The sequence below is a fragment of the Chanodichthys erythropterus genome, chromosome 2, assembly GCF_024489055.1.
Source record: "Chanodichthys erythropterus isolate Z2021 chromosome 2, ASM2448905v1, whole genome shotgun sequence".
In the NCBI taxonomy this organism is placed as follows: domain Eukaryota; kingdom Metazoa; phylum Chordata; class Actinopteri; order Cypriniformes; family Xenocyprididae; genus Chanodichthys; species Chanodichthys erythropterus.
The window spans coordinates 30,398,585-30,420,998 of record NC_090222.1 but is presented as its reverse complement, the minus strand read 5'-3'; the positions used below and the strand labels follow the sequence as shown (position 1 = coordinate 30,420,998).

General features: G+C 37.8%; 1 protein-coding gene across 2 annotated transcripts in view; it reads right to left on the bottom strand.

Moving 5' to 3' along the window:
• bcam (basal cell adhesion molecule (Lutheran blood group)) overlaps window positions 1-21,352 on the bottom strand; it is a 64,148-nt gene extending 42,796 nt beyond the window's left edge. For both annotated transcript variants that reach the window (XM_067409227.1, XM_067409220.1), the window contains exon 1: window positions 21,161-21,352. In XM_067409227.1, the coding sequence (XP_067265328.1) occupies window positions 21,161-21,224 (64 nt within the window). In that variant the 5' untranslated portion in view covers window positions 21,225-21,352. The remainder of the gene's footprint in view (window positions 1-21,160) is intronic.
• Window positions 21,353-22,414: the final 1,062 nt, after the last annotated feature.

Below are 22,414 nucleotides of genomic sequence, written 5' to 3'. Positions count from 1 at the left end.
TAGACGAGTGTAGACACATGAGTTGCCCACCAAAGCATTTCCTCTGTGTATCTGTGTGGGATATTCAAACCTAATCTGTCCAATTATGAGACACCTGGCATCTATCAGTCTGTTAACACACACACTCAACCAGCACATCCACTTGCCCTTTCCATCCCTGTCGCAAAAAGGGGTCCGTTATATCTATTTGGCAGATTCATAAAGTTTACTAAGTGTCAAGACTAGGTCTCAGCTCCTAAAGTATTTAAGACAGCTGGAGAGGTGTCTTAACCTAGTTAATAGTAACAAGATGGCAGCAGAGATGAGGAGATACACGCTTATGATGATATGCTGTAATGGAGTTATATGATGACATGGAGTTGATAAAATGATATAAACTTGATTGTCAATTCTTTCTGTAACTGACCTAATAAGAAATGTAATAAATTTAATAAATATTGCTTAATAAATAATATGTTTAATGCATTTTAATACATTTAAAGGTGAAATACATAAGAAATACATAAGAAATGAGAAATTTGCTTCATATCCACTGGAAAAAGCCCTAAATTTGAAGGGCGGAGAGGACAACAATGGAATGTCAACAAGGTTACAAGCAGGGGGTAATTGTCTTCATAGAACAGTCACTAAGGGGACAGAGATCAATGGGGCGGGTGTGTCTACTTAAATGGACGGAGACATGGAGGATTGAGATGGGTGGAGGGGTATAGGGTGGGGTCAGGTCATGCACAGGTCTGTCCTTAGTGATTGCATTAGGTTCAATCTGACACTGCTGAAGACATCACAGAAGAGCCATCAAAGCCATTTAGCACCATCATTAAAATCAGCATGAAATCAAATTTGACCCAATTTACCTTCTTATTAGACATTTCTGGTCTTATTGTGCATTAATACAGAATTTTTAACATGTAATTAAAATATAATAACTTGCTCCACCTTTTCCCTAATGCCAAATATTTTGTTTATCCTCCACTCCAACTACTTGGCTCTAATTTCTTAAATGAAACCAAGCTTTTTCAAGATTTAATCAAGTCCCACCCTATGTTTTTTCTCTGTGAATATTCTGCCTCACTCTAAAATACATCATAATATAAAAATGAAATGGGTGTTTATGGGTGTATGTATATCCTGTCTCCCTTAAAAAATATGTCAGCACCCATTTTATATAGCCTACATATATATATTTATAAAACGGTTAGTTCCTGTCCTTGATTCTGATTGGTCAATAGCTGTGTTTTATTCACGATAAAACACAGTTATGACTGCTTCACCCAACGGCTCTGTGTATCACTAAATAACACCCTTAGCAACCACTCTTAGCAACGTAAACTGTATGTTCTCAATTGATATTGTTCATTAAAGCTTACTGTATTATATAGAAGAGTATTGTGAGAAAGTGATCGAGTGAGCGAGTTTATTACCTGCATTCAGATTTAGCATTTTCCTTCATGTCAGTCCTATGTTCATAATAAAAAAATCTGTTTAAATGTCTGATGTATTATCTTGTCCTTTTAACAGTTAAAGGGTTTTCCCGTGACTGACAGCGCTAGTCAAAGCATTTGTCAGTTGCGTCTTGTTCCGTGTTCACAACAATTCAGTCTTTTCAATGTAAAAGTCTTCGCTACTGACTGACACACTCATAAAGACAGTCTTTGCTGCCATCTAATGGTGTAATAATGTAACTTCTGTTGCTGTTCATGGTCAGGGACTTTTTTTCCGGTAGAAGGAAGGCTTTTAGTGAAAGTTTACTTCATGGAAGTTGCATTGATACATATTTTTGGCTTTAACATTTTTATTGCATGGTTGCTCCGCTTCACGTCATGCCTAACAATGCCTTTCAGCCGTGACTTATTCACGCTACAGCACAGCCTCTCATACCTTACATATATATATATATATATATATATATATATATATATATATATATATATATATATATATATATATATATATATATATATATATATATATATATATATATATATATATGGGCGCTAAACAAAGATTTATGTTGAGTTATATTTAGGATAAGAAAAACAATCTCATAAAACTAGTTCAAATTAGTACAGGAAGCTTAATGAACAGCAATGTATCATCGGACAAAGTAATGAGTTATCTTTAAAATGTGTGAGTGATAAACATTAAAGAAGGAAGAGTTAATGAATAGTCAGATACTGTTATTATTAGTAGATCCACATGGAAGCTGTGAATCCACATGAAGTCACACAGATTTCTAAAGGCTTTGAACACTATCAGCTCTGCACATTGCCCACCCCCTACATGCTAATTTCTAAGATATTTTGGCTAATTTGATTATGATTTCAGCTACCAGTAAAAATGTAATACACTCAGCTACAGAGTTTAAATCCATTTGACGGAATTCCAAAGATTATCCCTCCAAAAACTAGCAGTAAAACACCTATGTAAAAGCACTGTAAAAGTTTAATAACAGAGCTTAACTCAGCCTCAGCTGTGATACAGATTGAGATCTGCAGTGTGAACTGAAGAATCGTCCTTATCTGCATTAGACATAACACGTCGCAACCTGCAGGAGCCAAGAACTAAAGAGATGACAGATAGAATGAGGGGGAGGTGGAGAGAGCGTCAGGTATAGAGCGCTATAATTAATGAGCAGAGCCAGAAAAGTCTGTAAACACAAAAATGGAGATGAAAATGGAGTGTCAGTACACACACACAAATATTAGGGAGGTGGAATAAAACATTCTGCTGAGGACCACACATGGAATCTATGACACCATCCCAGACTGAGATAATCACACACACATACTCTCATGGCTGTTTAAAATCTGTCACTCAATGTCGGATGTGGAGACAAGGGTTCCTTAAGGCTGTGGACAGGATATAAGGATCGGATGTACGTATTATTGCATCTTTCTCTCTTTTTATGATCATACAAAAGGATTCCTCTGTTTCCTGTGACACTGCTTGTTACTCACACCTCCTTCCTTTAATGCTGTTGTCGGTAAACATATCTTTATCTCGGTATCCGCCCCTCAGATCTGACTAAGACATTCCACTGCTTATTGAAAACATGGTAAACTCCTTGATTTACCTTTCTTCCCTTAAAATAATATGTATCACAGCTGGGGTCTTGTACGATCCTGCAGGTCTTTGACTTAGGTTATACATACAAAAGCAGTGTAAAACATTTTCAAAGGTACAGTTTAATGTCCAAATACAGAAGTATTTGACCGCAGGATGCTGCAATTGCTCAGTCAGAATTAAGTATTCCAGAGTGGCATGTAATAATGAAATGTATGTCTTTTCTGCTCATACCAAAGACAAAGACAGACAAGGACAGAACAATAATCAGACATCAGACTTTCAAGGTCAGCTGGAATACTGTGACTGCCTCACTGAAGTCACAAACATAGAAACGGATACAATAAAGCTGGTCACACCAATAGAACGTGCCTACAAAATAAACACAGGCTTGAAGAGGATGGACGGGACGAGACAGGCTGAAGAGTTCATGGTCTGCTGAGAATCAGATAAGTTTAAAGACAAATAGTAAAGAGAGAACAATGACATAAAGGAAGAACCAGCATTGCCAGATCAAAAACAAAAAAGATGTTTATCATTATGGGAGCAGGTGACAAATTATCATTTTAATCAGAATTCCAGCTGGACAAGGAGAGGGGAAGTGAACAAGAGAAAGAGGGGGGGGGGGGGTGGCTTTGCAAATTTGACTCCAGGAAAAAAGGCTTAAATCCCTCAATGGACATCAAATTTAAAAGGTTGGGGTGGTCTTAAAATATAGCGTAAAGGAAATCAAAAAATTGTTCTTGTAAGTTAAATTGAATTGCATGTCATAAATACATTTACCACACAGCTGACTCATGAAGATTGTCTTGAGTGTTACTGAACTAAAGCTCTGTATTTTCCAAATACTGAAAAATACTTTGCTGAAATGCCGAATAATGATGAAAAAACCCACAAATGTAAGATCACAAACCAGGCTTATATAAAAGAATACACTCTAAAAAATGCTGGGTTAAAAACAACCCAAGGGTTGAAAATGGACAAACCCAGCGATTGGGTTGTTTTAACCCAACTGTTGGGTTAAATGTTTGCCCAACCTGGGTAGCTTTATTTAACCCAACTATTGTTTGAAAATGACTATATGGCTGACTTAAAATGAATCTAAAATGAAATTAAAATGTTCATTTACTAAACATATTAATAAATGTTAATTTTCAAGATATTTTGGGTTCATTTTAAGTAAGCAATACTGTAATTTTTAAACAATAGTTGAGTTAAGTAAAACTATCCAGCAGGTTGGGCAAACATTTAACCCAACTGCTGGGTTAAAACAACCCAATCGCTGGGTTTGTGCATTTTCAACACCACTTGGGTTGTTTTTAACCCAGCATTTTTTAGAGTGTACAAATATAAATATACAGATCTAAGATTTCAGAACAGTAAATGCTTAAACAGAGAAAGCAAGTTGTTTTTATGTTTAGGGGCAGCCATCCGAAACGTCAGCCCTCCAACCCCCAAAGGAAAAGTCATTGTGTAATGCAGCCATGTTAAAACTACCGCTTCTAGCAACAGTGGGAGTGAGATCTGATTCTAAAAGAAAAACAATGAGGAGAAAAGCTATGAAAAAAAAATGGATGAAATTGAACAGGCTGCTCAGCTTCAACTGTTCTGGCAGGATGGACAGAACCTTGGGCATGTACTAGAGATAAGAGGAGGGATAGTCGGAGAGAGCAGTAGAGGAGGGCAGTGAGCCGGAACCTTGGGTGAAAGAGAGCGATAAGAACAGAGGCTACTGCTGCCTCCTCTGTGTCCCATTGTTTCTTAAGCAATTCAAATGAAAATCATAAAGTCAAACAGCTGCGGCAATTTTGACTCGCAGTATTTCAGCTCGAAAACAAATTCTTGTGCTGTGTTACCTGATTGGAGAACCTTCCACATACGCAAACATGATAACATTTCAAAAGTAAAATGAGTGTGACGCAGGGCTCAAATATGAGAAGTATTTGGGAAAACATGATAAAAACAAACATTAAAAGGAGTGTGATGTAATCTCTGTCTTTATTCTGTGCTGTGATTCATTGTCTGACTGGTAAGGTAGGCGAATACGTACACATCTGACATGAAAAGGCATGTCACAGTTTATCCACTAAACATCACACAAACACACTGTCAGGGTGACTGGAGCTGTCCACACTGCGTGGAAGAATGAGAGGAAAGTGTCAGTCATGGAAACTAGTCCTTTCTCCGCTCTATTAGACCTGTCACTAAATCCCTAAAGAGCTACTGTGTCATGAATAATTTGCCTAAGACCCCAGGGGGTAGCTGTTTGTATTGCCTGAACAAAAACAATCATATAAATATGTATAACTGAACATTTCTATAGGCTAAGCTAGCAGGCTAATCAGTTAGCAGTGTGCTAAGATAGTAAGCTGAGCAGTTAGCTTGCAAAAAAAAACAAAACAATATATACTTTGATTATACGTAGTATATTATATATTATATAGCTAGTAACTAGCTTGAATCAACTTAGACCAGCTACTGTGTACCATGTTCTAAAAACAGCGTCCATCTTAGTTTTTACTGACAGGGAACACACCTGGAGAAAATTGCATGGCCCCAGGCTGTGTCCTAACTCTTGGGTAAAGTGTGGATTTTAGTATGTTTGCTGAAGGTGGGGGTTTAACGAGGCTGGGGGTTGGGGGGACAGGGTCCATGTTTGGGCAGGTATGGGGAAGAGAGAACAGAGTGACAGAAGAAAAGAGAGTAGAAAACAGCCATCTTGTCACCTTAAAAACAGGGGATGCAGAGGGAGAGAAGGGGGCAGGGTGTCTGTCACTCAATCTGCACCCTCAAGATTTTTCCATGTGCAATCCGCTCCATTCTTTATAAATGAATGACACGGCAGGGGCTTGAGGAGTCATGCCTTTAAAACATGTTTCCATTTGAATGCCTGTGTGTGTGTTTGTAAAGAGGGCTCACGGTTACTGCCCCAGAGCAGTTTCATCTTGTTTTCATGACTTCTTTGTTTAGTTGTGTTTGATGTCAGGCTTGAGCTCCACTCCGGACAAACCAACACAAGATGGCAACTCTACCGTAACACATAGCACTATGTGTGTAGGGAGTTTGTTTGACTGAAACAGAGCAATGACCCGAGCAAATAAGAGAAGTGGAACGAAAGAGACGTTGGGACAGAAAGAGAGGGAGACTGCAGCCAGACATGCCAGTGAGTTAGTGTAAGCTGATCTTTGGAGCCATGAGTGTCCAGCTGTCTCACTCCCTCTATGTCACTCCATCCAGAGCTCTACACAACACTTTAAACTATCATTCCCAGAGAGAGAGAAAGATGGAAAGATCAAGAGAGAGTGAGAGGAAGAGGGAGCGCAACAGAAAAATGACAAAGAAAAGAGCACACAATCTTGCCTGTTCCAACCATATCATTTTTTTTAATGATATTCAGTATATCTAGACATTTATCTGTATGCTCTGAAATGACTTAAAGTGAAGATTTTTGATCAGCTAACCCAAACAGAACTTCAACCAAACAGCTACTGTTAGTTGTTTAACACAAGAACTTAATATAAAGTAAAAAAATTAGTTAAAATAAAGCATGTTTCCACACTGTTTTTTACTAAATGAAAAGGAATAATTGTATTTATTTTTATATTAAAATTAATAATAATAATAGTAAAATATTATTATATATGAACCAATTTGATAAGCTTTAACATAAACTTACATAAAATGAAAAATGAAGTCTTTCATGAACATTTTTAAGTAAAAATAAAAAGTTGAGTTGTGAGTTGGGCTGGATTATCTGTTTGTCAACAAATGACAGACGAGAGGAAAAGATTATTATTTTTTGCCATTTCATTTGAAAAAGGCAAAGTAATTACACACAAAATAAAATAAAATAAAATAAAATAAAATAAAATAAAATAAAATAAAATAAAATAAAATAAAATAAAATAAAATAAAATAAAATAAAATAAAATAAAATAAAATAAAATAAAAAGTTGTGAGTTGGGCTGGATTATCTGTTTGTCAACAAATGACAGACGAGAGGAAAAGATTATTATTTTTTGCCATTTCATTTGAAAATGGCAAAGTAATTACACACAAAATAAAATAAATAAAATAAAATAAAATAAAATAAAATAAAATAAAATAAAATAAAATAAAATAAAATAAAAAAGTTGTGAGTTGGGCTAGATTATCTGTTTGTCAACAAATGACAGACGAGACGAAAAGATTATTTTTGCAATTTCGTTTGAAAATGGCAAAGTAATTACACACAAAATAAAATAAAATAAAATAAAATAAAATAAAAAGTTGAGTTGTGAGTTGGGCTGGATTATCTGTTTGTCAACAAATGACAGATGAGGGGAAAAGATTATTATTTTTGCAATTTTGTTTGAAAACGGCAAAGTAATTACACACTTCAGCTTTAAATGAACTATAAAAATTAAGGGTTTGATGTTAAATGTGGTTAATATTCTATGGTAAGGATGGGCTATGGTAAGGAAGGTTTTCTGAACAGCAATCTTCTGGAATTGGTAAATTTTTGATATGGGACACCCACAAATGTTAGATGAAGCCTCAATCGATTCGTCCATCACATACAGGAAGCAGATGGAGAGATGGGTGGGGATTCTAGGAGGGGTGAGGGCAAATCATGGGGTAGAGAAGGTTGACTTTGACATTGATTACACCACCTTGTGTGTTGGAAGGGATATGTAGTAGTTAATGCCAGGACATGTTGCTGGTTGATGCCACCTGGCCGTATAGCAGAGATGGCACGACTGACATTGGTTGGCAATGCTGCCCTCACCATGGAAGCACCAACAGGCAACCCCCACCTTCCCCCGCCCGCTCTCGTCCTCCCTTTCTCACACAGATCCATGGCAGATCCAATCACCAGCTGGTACTGCTATCGTTATGCTGGGACCTCCCAGGCATTTCACTTCCTATTTTTAAATACAGTTAAATCCAAATTCCTCTCTGGGATGGAAAAAAGACCATTTTCACAAGCTCCTGTCTGATAGCAATGCACACATTTCCACCTCTAATATCAACACACGTATATACATACTGTAATATTAGTTATGTCAAGTATAAACACATTCCTGAAACACACACACTGCCCCCCCAACCCCCATCATCATTTACTCACCCACGTATCATTCCAAACCTGTGACTTTTTTTTCTTTTCTTCTGAGGAACATAAAAGAGTTTCTGAAGACATTTTCTTGCAGTTATGGTGACTGGAGCCTTCAAGCTCCAAAAAGGACTATGAATGTATATCAAAAGCAGTCAATTCGATTTATGCACTATATAAATCCTCTGAAGTGTGAGAAACAGACCAAAACTGATTTCATTATATAACTTGACTGGCTCATTGAGTCTGTGATTTGAACTCAACCAGTCAGAATCATTAAGAAAGGCTTCATGAATCAGATCAACACATCCTTTTCAAATAATTCGTTCACAAATTAGATATCAATACTTCTCATTAACTCTAATGAAAGTACAAAAGAGAGCTAGGACAAATGTCAAGATTTTTAGTGCATAACTTAAATTTTAGTGTATTTCTTATACAAAGATATTGTACAGCTTCAGAAGATTTAGAAAATATTGCATGAGTCACATGGGTCACTTTTTAAATACTTTTAATTGCTTTTGGTCCCTTTTTGAAGCTTGAAAGTTTCAGTTCCCATTCATTGTACAGTAACTGCATTGCAAAAACCAGAATACACAGTCAGTCATGACAAAATGTTCATTTTTGAGTGAACTGTCCCTTTGACCTTCACTAACTCAGAATTCTCTCCTCAAAACAATATCTCCTCCTCATTCTGCAATATGTTCCCTTTCTGTACCTCAATCTGTCCCAGTCCATCACTCCCTTCTCCCCTCATTTTCCCCCAATCCAACCCCTCTGTCCTTTTTTTCCTTTCTATCATTACCCCCCACCCCCTCTGCGCTTGTTCTCTCTCTGTGTCTAATCACTCCGCATTAATACCTGCATTCCAGCAGCCCCAGGAATGTCTTAACAATGTAGCCTTGTCCTTTAACTGCTGCGCAGGTACAAGAGCATGTGTGTGTGTGTGTGGCCACATGTATACAGAAAGTGAGAAAACAGACAAGGATTTAGATGCCCTGGACCCACATGACCAATAAATAAATTAAAAATCAAATTAAAATAAATACACTACCATTGAAAAGTTTGGGGTCGGTACAATTTAAAAAAAAAAAAATGTTTTTGGTAGAAGTCTCTTTATGGAAGCCATGATACATTTTTTCATTATTGTTTTAATAGAAAATTCAAAAGAACAGCATTTATTTAAAATGATAATCTTTTATAACATTATAAATATCTTTACTGCCACTTTTGATCAATTTAATGTGAATAAAAGTGTAAATTAATTAAAATAAAAATGTACAGACCCCAAACTTTTGTATGATAATTTATGAATATATATGTCAGAGCAAAACTGCAACTGAATTCCACAGCCATCAGCTGCATTTTTATAATTACTCCTATTTTCTGTGTTCTAATTATACTGGCTTGAATTTATGACTTTTATGACTTGTACTATATGATGTTACTGTTTACAGAATATAGCGACTGAGCAACCAAAGAGAAGAAAAACAAAAAGAGAGAGAGGGAAAGGGGCTTCCCCAGACGAAAAAGAGAGATGTTAACAAAGGGAGTGAGAATGAATGAAGGACAAAGGAAAGGACAGAGCAGTGTGAGAAAGTTGCCTTTAGCCCAATGAGGTACAGTATCACACTCACAAACGAGCAGCACAAGCTTTTCAAAGAGACGGCAAGGGAGGGAGGGAAAAAAATCTCCAGATCTACCATCTGATCCAGGATGGATGATTTTAATGAACATGTGTCCTCTGTTCTCGCTCTGTCAGCCCTCCCCATTGCACAAGTCAATATGCGCCCACATGCCCGCTCCTACTCCCACTCCAACTGTTAATTGACTAGGGAATTCCACGTGCCTGTCACCATGGTTACTTGGCAGGGAATGGAGGGGTTAGACTGACCGCGGTCCCAAAAATGTTCAGCCATGGTGGGGAGTCACAGCCGCCACTGTCAGCGGGCGTTCCACACCCCATATGGGACACAAGGAGGACCAAAGACACCAACAACACCAACAAAGTCTCTCAAACATATGCCCAACATATTCTATATTCCAGTGCGTGTTGACCTCTTCCCAAAATAACAGTCTAATTAAGTCAGTCTTAAAGAGTTAAAGCCCTGTGTGTCTTAGTGCAGAACCATTTCATGAGCTTCTGTTTTTAACGAACTGAACTAATCCATCGTAAGCCAAATGCCACCACTGTCTGTTTAATTGTCTTTTAAGAGATTCTGGACTCTGCGAGGAATAGACGGCAAACAAAGAATTACTGGCCCTCATGAATACTTAATTTGATCGCACAAAGCCCATTTCCTTAGATAATACATAACAAGATTTTCATTTGTGCTACATTTTAGTTCTCAAAACTCAATAAACCTGTATATTATGATCTTCTGTGATCCTAGAGCTGGTAAAAATATCCTTCCTAATGGAGTTGAAGCATAATGGGAATCTTACATACTTCATCCGTGTTCTCTGCAAAATGAAAATTACATCCAAAATCAATTACTGTCCAATAATAAGTTTACATTTAAGAGCAAATGGATGGCTACAACCTTTAATAAATGACAAGGTATGAAACCTGAAACTCGAAGGAAATGTAGCCATTCTAGCTGTCAGTCATGCTAGTATACCGTACAGGGAAATCCCTGATTGGTTGAGATTATGCAGGGGGGGAACCAATGCTGGAGCCCCGCAGGCCTGAATATGATTATCAAGCTGTGTGTCAATCAGGAAGGCAACAGAATTAGAGTTGGCAATGTGTTCCTTGGGGTCCATCAGACCACCTCCCCGATTAGCCAGAGACACTCATTAACCACAAACTAAAGCAAAGTGCTTGCAAATCTACAGGGATGAACGGTTTCGATAAAGAGGGAGAAGGGAAGGAGAGAAAATGAGAGCAACCCCCCCCCAAAAATAATTTTCTTTATCATGATGTCCAGTGAAAATGAACATCTTTAAAATAAGATAAATGTATTTAAGAAGCAAAATTGCATGAAATTGCATAGGAGTCCTTGTCAAAGACATTAAGTTTATTTTCCCTTCCTTATTTGCCAAAATAGGCTATATGTTAGCAAGGGTGCAATATATTGATGAAAAGTGATAGTTAAGACATTTATAAAGTTTAATGTTAAAGAAATGCTACTCTTGAACTTTTTATTCATCAGAGAATCCTGACAAAATGTATCAAAGTTTCCACCAAAATATTAAGCAGCACAAGTGTTTTCAACACTGATAATAATAATAAGAAATGTTTACTGAGTAGCAAATAAGCATATTATAATGATTTCTGAAGGATCACGTGACACTGAAGACTGGAGTAATGATGCTGAAAATTTCACAATATTACTGTTTTTACTGTATTTTCTATCAAACAAATAAGATTTCTGTAAAAAACATTAAAAATCTTACTGATCCCGAACTTTTGAACAGTAGTGTGTGTTTGCATATATATATATATATATATATATATATATATATATATATATATATATATATATATATATATATATATATATATATATATATATATATATATATATATATACTGTGTGCAGAATTATTAGGCAAGTTTTTTCTGATCATATTTTTTTTTCCAAGCACATTTGACCAATTACAATCCACATCAATCTTAATAACTACTATTAGTATTGTTTTTAATAATTTATAAGTGATATATAATTGTTCATGAAGGCTGGAAATGAAAAACGCCTTATAAGAATCCTAGAAAATGACCCGCTCTTAATAAGAATCACAAACTGAAGTGTTATAAAATACATGAAGATGTATTTATAGGTATTTATAGGCCTTATAGACAGACAGCTTGGGAGTGACTCTTGAAGGACCAGCACCACATCCTCTTGTACCACTGTTTGAAGAATTTATCTTCCAAAATCTGGCAGTAAGTTTTGGAAGATCATTTTTAGTCCATCTCTGCAAGATGGACATTTCAGGATAAGAGATGGACTAAAAGTGAACTCCCACACCTTACTGCCAGATTCTGGAAGATAAATTCTTCAAACAGTGGTACAAGAGGATGTGGTGCTGGTCCTTCAGGAGTCAATCTCAAGCTGTCTGTCTATAAGGCCTATAAAAACCCAGTCTTCATGTATTTTATAACACTTCAGCTTGTGATTCTTATTAAGAGCGGGTCATTTTTTAGGATTCTTTAGCTAACCTAAGTCTCTGAGATCCTGACACCTTGCACTTCTGGAGACTCCAGGTAGGTTGCAGTTCTGAAAAATGGTGGCGCTGGAGACTAAAGGAGGGTTCCTGATGGTTTCACACTTAATTCTTCACCTTAATTCACCTTAAGACTTATTTTGCAGTTAAGGTGTCTTTTCTTTTCCACCTGTTTTTGTATGACCCCGCTGACCCAATGAGCATTTTGCTTTCCATTGGTCATGCTTTAACTTTGCAATTTCTAGTACTGCATTAGTATTGCATCCTTCTCATGAGTATTTAATAATTTTTGAATTTTCAGTCTGAGTTAAATCTCTTTTTTGGCTCCTTTTGCCTGTAAAAGAAAACCTGCCTAATAATTCTGCACACCTGAATATAAGGCGTTTTTCATTTCCAGCCTTCATGAACAACTATATAATGGTTATAAATGATTAAATACAATATTAATAGTAGTTATTAAGATTGATGTGGATTGGAATTGGTCAAATGTGCTTGGAAAAAAAAATATGATCAGAAAATCAACTTGCCTAATAATTCTGCACACAGTGTGTATATATATATATATATATATATATATATATATATATATATATATATATATATATATATATATATATAAAGATAGATATTCTCTGTGAAAACAAATCTTATGCAATCGTTTGTAATTTTTGCTAATAAAGTACATTTATCATGTTTTAATGATGTTTACATATTCTCAGTGGAAAACGAGACAAAAACACTGATCAAGTAAGTGAATTTTTAAAGAGCAAGAGCAAGAAGTTGGTAATACGAGTCTTCAGCTACTTGCTATATAACTTTTTCTAGTGCTGGTCATATTTAAAGTCATGTTCATACAGGTTTTACAGCACACGGTACAACAAAGTGTATGTTACAGAGACAGAGCAGGCTGTGGGGGTGGAGGTTGAGTAAAGTGATGCTGTTCTCCCGCAGGTAATCACCTGAACATGTGTCTCCTGAATGAAAAGTGATATGTCACCCAATCTCAGCGTGTGAACGGGGAAGCCCGATCTCAGACATTCAAACCCTCCCCAAATGTCTGTCTGACTCGCAAACAGTCCCTTTGGTCATGTAATGTGCAAATATTATAAATGTTGTTTTACACAGTTGAATGGCCAGAAATCACCTTGCTATTTTGCAGCATTTTTCAATCATGTAATGCACCTCAGACACATACATACTCACAAATGCACTCCATCCATTTTAAATTCACCAGAGGGCCTTGCGGTGCTTCACGGGTCAAGCACTGTTAAAGCAATAATGTGGCTAGTCAAACAGTAACAATTTTCATTGAAGAGGTTAACAATTCTCAGCTAACCATTAACCAGATTTTTTTATTATTTTTTTATTTTTTGGCAAAATAGTGTCTCATGGGGGAAAAAAAGTGTCCTTCATGTTAAAGTCACACGCTGTGCAAATGGAAAAAAGAATGATATGATAAATCAGTCAGAAACACACAAACTCAAACACAAAAGTCTAGTTTCACCCACTGAACTATGATTAACCCAAACAATATTTAAACAGTGATAAAAAAAAAAGTGCGTGATGTAGAAGTGAACATCAAATAAGGACCAAACTTGTCTAAAAAAAAGCACTTTTTACATTTCTCGCAACTGAAGGATTTGTGTGTATGTTTTTCAGGTGGTGCGAGTGCAAATGAAAGATCAGGATTACAAATAGTGTTGCGTGTGTAATCTTCAGTGAGACCACATCTTGAAGGGTCTGTCGAGTGCAGGGGAGTGAATAGCTAGACTAACCAAACAGCCGTAAGCTGAGGGCTATAAAGGCTTTTCTCTCCCTTGCGTCAGTAGACTGTTCTCCAGGGAATGTTTGCCAGATGATAGTACGAAGACAATGGGCACAGTCTGTGTGAGGAAAGGGATGTTTGAAGAACTCTTAAACAAGTACTGTTTCAACATTACTATGTTTTCAGTCACATCAGGTAAAGCTGGCACAGTTTTAACCAGGTGCGGTGGAGGTCCAACTGAGATATGACGCAAATGACTAATGGCGAGAAAGTAGCTTGTGATCAACATTTTGATGATTTTGCTGGTGTTAAAAAAATAAATTGCCGTTTAATTTGGCCATTGTTTACTAAAGTCTCAATTTTTTAAACTTGTTAACCTGCAAATATGAGTGTGTTAAGCCTGGCATAAGAGTTAATAAGTGTGATTAATGTCTGTGAATCATTTAGTAAAATAATGACTTGATTATATTTAACTTTTTTTAACTGCAACAATGGCAGCAAAAATCACTATTTTAAAGCAAATAAATATATTAGCGAATATATTAATTTTGAATAAAATATGGATTTTAAATTATTTTAAATTTGTTTAGTATGTATATAAAATAGTATATGTATAAACATTTTTATTATGTATTTATATACTTTTTGTGTATTCAAAAATCTCACTGGATTATTACAATTAATGGAAAAATTAATGTTTGGAAATGTGAACAGATATTTCCTATTGACGCTACAGCAAAATATATAAATAACTGGCTTAAAACCTTTTTTGGGGGGTGAATAATATATATATAATAAATATATACTTTTTAAATAATATATACTTTTTTAAGCTATATCTCCCAGCCCTAAATGTAATTAAGCCACAAAACAGATCACAGACAGCAGAAAACAGATCACAGACGACAGAAAACAAGCTATATAAGTGCGTCAAGATGAAGCATTTCTTGTAAGTCAAATCCCCAAACACTGTTAGGATAAACAAATCAATGCAGAACAACTAATGTCCATCTCCAAATCGATACTGGTATAATAGAGCTAAGGGAAATGTGGCAATGTACTACAAGATGGCCGATAGTGTAGCATGACCTAAGTTCCTCGCTAAAAAACGATATTTTTCCCCAAAAGGAAACCCATCAGCCCTGAATCCATTAGGAATGCCTGTGAGAGGCCTCAGGATTTGCGTTGGCCAATCACCCTGCCGATCTCCACGGCTAAATGGATCAGCCGCTCTTAACCTCGTCTCCCCAAAGAGCCTGTGAAGCGCCTATTCTTCAAAGCACTATGCCCCAACACACAGATGCAGCTTTTCACTGTGCCTCATATCCTTCGGCTCCCCACTTTAGTATCAGACCACTTCAACATCCTTCACAGAAAACAGCCATCACACACACACCCATATCTTCCACGTACTCTGTTTCCTGTATGCCACTAATAACAGCCTTGAAGCTGCAGCCTTGGAGAAATCAAAGGGCAGCGGGTGACGGACTTCCTCATCTCTGTTTCTGCCATGCCAGGATGCTTTGTAGTGTGGGTACTAGTGTTTGAATGCTGAAGGACTAGGCAGGACCAAGATTTCATGAAAGATGGGTGGGTTGGTGGGGGGCATGAATGCAGACGGAGAAGAAGAGGGGAGGAGAGATGGAGGGATGCTGCTTTCTTTTTTGAAGGAATGACTCTATCAGCAGTGATGGTTATAAATTCTGAGTGAAAGAGCTCAGCAGGTCTGCATGAATAAATTCTTTCCTGGTCTGTCCTCTCGGTCAACCTCTGTGTGTGTACGAGACGGTTATCTATGCCGGAGCACGCACAATACCAACCGTAAATCATAGAAAACATCAATGGTCACCCACTGATCGTAAACCACCACCATTACTGAAAACAAAGAGAGAGACTAACAAACACAGAAGCAAGCCAGACAGAGCTAATCCACAGCATTAAAACTCTCTGTGTGTGTGTTGTGTCTGGGTGTGTAACATCTGCAGCAGCATCAGATCAGTAATACGTTAACATGCACTTCAAAAGTTCAGTTTCCGTTAGACCAAAACAATAATTCGTCTTCTTAAACTTTAGCCCAACTGAACTAATTGAAAGACATAGTTCAGCCAAAAATGACAACTCTGTCATCACTTACTTATCCTAATGTTGTTCCAAACCTGTATGACTGTTTCTTCTGTGGAACACAAAATAAGATATTTGGAAGAACTGTTTATGTTCATTTAGTAAAAGTCAATCAGGTTCTAGTCTCAGCCTTAGACATCACGCCCACGGACCGTTGGCTGAAAGTCTGATGCATATGGCACACATAACTGGAAAACACTTTCGATGTTGTGGTTGGTTGAATTCTACAGGATTTCTGGGAGTGTGTGTCGTGTTCTTTAACAGTCCACCTGGAAACAAATGTAGAGCCAAACCCCCTCATGGAAGAAGAACGCCATTGTGTGACAATGAGCGCTAACCAGGATCAAATAAATGCTGGATTTCCAAAAGTGTGTGATGTTCGCGGCTCCATTTTAATAATTTATTAGATGCACGTCGGACTGTTATTGTAGGGACAATGACTTTACATTTTCACGCCCCTAAACATGATGCAGAACAAAACGAACTGTGACTGGTTGCGTTACATGTCAGTCAAATGTTCTCTTGGGCGGTCCTTGGCCAATGAAAGCTGTGATAGAGTCCAGACCTTCTGCTGTCAGTCTGAAGGTCTGGCTATGCGAGACTAATCAGGTCCAAAACAACATTGACTGTCACAGCACGGAAAAAGAAATGAAGCCATTTCTGAAAATTTGTTGTGTTCCACCGAAGAAAGAAAGTCAGGTTTGGAACAACATGAGGATGAGTAAATTACAGAATTTTAATTTTGGGGAACAACTATCTCTTTAATAATTCCCAACACATAAAACCAGGTACTTGATTTTGCATTATTAAACCTATGAAACATACTATAATACAAAATAATTATAAATCAGTTTAAAAGTGAAGTACTGTAATAGTGACAACCTTCATAACATTAAATGTACTTCTAAATGATATCCAACTTACATATTATAAAAGACAAAAAAGTAACACAATGTCAATTAAACTTGTGCTTTACTGATATAGTTGTGGGGATTCGTCAGACCAAAAAGATCAAGAAACACAAGTTTAGATTATGTTAAGATGAAAAGATGGGCTGCTTAGTGTCTCTCTTTCAGAGTGAGCATGTGGTTGCAGCTGCTTTGTGCCAGCAAGCAGTGAGCTTTCCTCAACCCGACTGCCAAAAGTACTGCTGCCAATCCGAAAACAAGCTTTCATGATGGGTCTCAAAACAATTAAAACAAGCCCAAATGCTCTTTGTGATTATTTAAGGTGTTAAGAGTCATTTAATAACTCTATCAGACTTTCTTCTAAGAAGTAACACCCTGTGTATATAATATGCCTACTACATAGGTGAAAACAGTATACGAAAAAGAGAAGTATACCTGAATTCACAGTATCCATAAAAGAATAGGCAAAAAGTACCCACATGACCTACTGCTTTTACCAAGATTCTGAAGTGTGCATAGAGTGGACACTTTACTATCCCATGAGGCCACAGGAGAAAAGTTGTGAATGCACTGTAAAAAGAATTGTTGGTTTAACTTAAAAAAGTAAGTTGGTTATCTTAAAATTTTGAGTAAAACCTTTACTTAATACAATGAAGGCAATTGGTTTAGTCAGCAGATACTCAAGATATGCTGTCTGAACCACATTAATTATCTAAGTTGATTTGACAAAAGAAAAATGTAATTAATTTTTACAGTGTGGCAGTGAAGCGGCGCAATTGATCCTGTAGGTCACGTGATGACCTTCATTTTCAAATTTTTATTTTCTGTACTCTTTGTTTAAAAGCACAAATTAAGTTCTTCATCAAATGTTGTACCAACTATGCAGCTACAGTTATGATTAATGCAATTACGTCACTCTATAAATGGCATTTTTTAATAACTGAATCTAATTGCCACATGCTATGTGGTCAGGGGGCTGTTAAACCACTATAATGTGATCTATGTGTAAAAAATGCTTTATGGTCTAACAGCAAAGTGCCATATTGTGATCTTGGATCAAAACCAGTGTGTTGTGGTTGCGTGACTTGCTTTCACTGGCAGCCTGCGCGTCCATCTGTGCCTAACGAAAGCGAGACAGAGAAATAGAGACGGGATAGAAAGAGAGAGAATCCGGGGGGTTGAAGAGTCAGGGGGCGAGATGTAACCTGTCCCCTGCTGAATGCTTCTCATTCCAAGCAGTGACTCCCCCCTCCTCACGGGCATGAATCACAAAGCTGATCCGAGAGACTGGGGCCCACAGCAGAGGGCCAAATCACACACTTTACCAGCTATCATCATCACCGGCCAAATAAGCACCTTGGGTTTGAACAGTTACGCAATGTATGGGTTTAAACTGCATACACAGGTGTGCGTGACTAGCTTCATGCGCAGGTGTGTGTGTGTGTGTGTGAGAGATGGATATCTAGGAGCTTTGAGCTCGCAGAAGCCACCTCAGACATAAGATTGGCTTTTATCTGCTTGCCCAGCACAAAGAGCAGGTTTTAATTTGAAGCCTCCTAATACCATAATAATTACTGCCATCTGCAGGGGGTGATGTGTGTGCGTGCACGCTTTTGATGCCGCTGCGGTTGGGGAGGTTCTGCTGAGGAGAAAATTTTGGCAAGGAAATGAGCTGGGGAAATAGACAAAGAAGGAAAGCGTGTTGTTTCTGCGCAGCTTCTTAAACTCAGCTGACAAGCTGTCTCTACGATTCTTTCCGCCACCTTCTGACATCCCACCACGATCAAACACGCAGTCACCGGGGTGCTGCACCAACACCACCTAGGGATACTCAACTGGGGCTCGAAAATGCAAATAATATTGTTTAAATATCATCTGAGAGGGTATTGCTTTGGTATCAGCGCTGGTGGTTACAGTAACAAGGTCGTGTGGCTCCAATATGATGCTGGACGGGAACCATTTTAAATGCTAATCACTGAGACTTCTATTATAAGGCAAATTATATGAAAGCTCTAGCAGAGGCTGGTGCACCTCTGGGAGAGGTAGGCAACAAATTGAAATGAATGGGCAGAGTTCCAGCCGCTGTCATTTGGCAGTTAAACGCTACAGATCAATTGAAATTTATGCCCGGAAAGAGGATAAAGTCATTAAAACAAGTTTTCCCGTTGACACGCTCAAAGAAAAGAAGCTGCAGAGTTTATGGAAGTGTAGCGATTTTCAAACCCACTGAACTTGAGAAGTCATGGATCATGTGGTATGACTGGCATAAACTGCCAGACAGGTCTGAGCATCAGATCTGACATGGCTTTGACATCAAAAGAAAGTAACTGTGGAGCCCATGATCAGCCCAATTAAAGGACATGCAAAAAAAAAATATGTTAATTCTTAATGACGTTCGAGTTAAGAGAGGGAAGAAAAAACAGCTACAGAAGAGAAGATCTCAGAGGACCTGCTTTCAGAGCAACAGAAGCATCACTGATCAGTGCACTAAACCCCAACGCAGCAGCCTGGAGCCTTCAGTGAGTTCATCAGAAGAAACACTTCATCTGTCTGTTGCTCCACACGTATTTTCAAACTGTGGACATGAGAGGAGTCTCAAACAACGGAAGAAAGGCAGGGCGCAGGGGGATAAGATAGGTAGGTAAAAAAAGACTGCAGATATAGCCGCAGAACTGAAAGAAGGTGAGAACGCTGGAAGAACAGTAAGGGAGGGGAGTGAGAGAGAGAGAGCCTTAAGAGCAGATAGGAAGATAAAATGCAAGTACCTCTGGGATGGAGAGGAATGTCTGCCTGGGAGGGTATACTTTATTTTTATATGAATGTTTTTTACTCATACAGTCATGTTGAAGTGGAAAACAAGCAGATTCTCAAATTGTCTGTCATAAATGTAAATTTGGTATCAAAATTAAATCTTATCCACAAGTCAAACAGTGTGTTACTTTGTATTTAGGCAAATTTTTAATGCATCTGCATATAGGCTACACCATGAGAAAGGTGATAAAGACTGTCGGTAGGAGGCGGAGCTAAAGGAGGGGCCACGGTGCTGAAACATGATTGGTCATTGGAAGCCAAACACTTCAAAGCAGAACAAAACTGCGCTACTAACTGAACCGCAGGGTGCAGACAGTCACGGCCCAATGGCCTTGGTAGCACAAAGCAGGTTCATATATTCTGACAGAATACTAACAGATATTATTTTACTTCTGTACAGTTAATTGGGGAAAAAGATAATTTAACAAAGGAACATTGATATATGCATTTATCAGACCTTAATTAGTTTGTGTATTGGTCACAGAAAAATTAGTTCTTGCATATACCACATTTTAACTCTGGTATTGTAGAAGATCATGGCACCCACACAGCACACAATTCTGTATATGGTAGTTTTACATCTACACAAAATATCTGTAATAAATTCAATAAATATAGTTTTAAATGTCGAAAATTGTGAACCCCATTGTAAAAACAAAGTGAGTTAAAGAAGATTTCGATTACGCCATTGATTATATTATATAAAATAGATTTTTTTTTTAAGTCTAAGAATGAGATTGTAATTTCAAAATTCAACAAGACGTTCTAATAATCAAACTGGCGTAATATGAATTTAGAGTCTCGCAGCCGCACACTTGAACTCCGATGAAAGAAAGCGCGTCTGTCCGGCGACAGTGCGCGCGGAGCAGGAGCGTCCCATCCCCTCCTCAAAGACCAAGACTAATCCTGACTTAAACATGAGCTTCTGATCCTCAAAGACGCCAACAGCCACAAATAATCTGTTTTAATATATCCTCAGGTAACGCCTCGCAGATCCCTATAAGTAGTTTCGACACTTCAACTTGCGCTCACGGTAACAGGTTGTTGTAAGAACCAACAAAAAAAAAAGTAACCTGTTCTTAATTTACTCCACATTCAAACAAGCCTTTTACGTTTAGAACGGAAAATTATGAAGTAAAGTTTGTGATTTACAAAAAAACAAAACATCAATAGGCTTTTAATTATAGTAAAATCGCTAAATTTCTTAGTATTTTCATTAGTTCTTACCTTGCAGCGCTACAGCAAGCAAGGTGCAGCAAATCCCGAACCGTCCCAGCATCGCTCCTTCCATAGTTGCTCTTAACTTGGCGGCTTTGTTTCGCGTCGCGTCGTAGTATTTCTTTGCAGCGTCTCTTCTCGGTACAGCTCCTTCACCCTCTGCTCTCGCGCTCACACGCAGCAGTGTAGTGCGCACCCCCGTCCTTCTTGGCGCAAGAAATCTGATGCGGATGGCAGTGACTTGGCTGATATATTTGCACAAAAGGTGACCGTGCGCCCCTCCCCTCTCCTCTCCTCTCCTCTCCCTTCCCAAACGAGTAAAGTGCTACTGGAGTGAACACACACGGCCAAGAGACGAGAAAGACTTTTACACGGTATCACAAATGCAAATTTCTAAAGAAAAAAAGGTGATACTGTGAATGAATGTGATGCGATTTAATTTTGAAGGAACTAATAGGGCTGTTTTGGTCTCTAAATCTGCAATAGCCTAACTTACAGATTACTCTTGCACAAAACATATATAGGCTAGATCACAATTTTTGTCTGATTGACAAGGATGCGCTTATATAATTCCAGCTCTTCCATCAGTTTAGACCATGCATTTGTGTGTCCCTTTGGTAATAATAGTCTCTCAGTTCACACTGGGTTTCAAACAGGCATTCCTTGGATAGCTGGAGCAAAACAGCTGCTTCACTTTTCTCAGGGCAAGAGTGGGGTGCACAAGAGAGAGAGTGTGTTATCGAACCGATAAGAGGCGAGAGGCTTGGGAAATGGAGTAGGGTAAAGTGATGAAAGAAGAGGAGAGAGAAGACAGGAGGGTTGAGCTTTTGTATTGAAGGGAGAGGATGCTGTGTGATATATTCAGCTGTGTCATTACGGTTACTTTTCTGTTACTATTCTTGGGTCATGACAGCACAGCAGTGTATTAAACTGCTCTTCTCATAATGCCTGAAGTGACTCTTTGCACTTCAAAGTTCACATAGACACCGGCTATGCACAAGCATTGCTTTGCTCTAATGCCTAAAATTCAGTGCAATGCATAAGTTAGGGAATATTCCATATTCAAATATTCTAGGGAAAATGGGTCAAATGCAATCAGTTAAAGTCTGTTTTCAAGAAACAGCGGTACTGATAAGAGCTTGCTTTGGGAAATTTCTTCCAAAAAACACATTTTCCAGAAACAACAACATCAGATATGAGGCAGACTGATATGAACAGCCTGGATAGTTCAACCAGAAATGAAAATTCTGCAATCGTTTACTC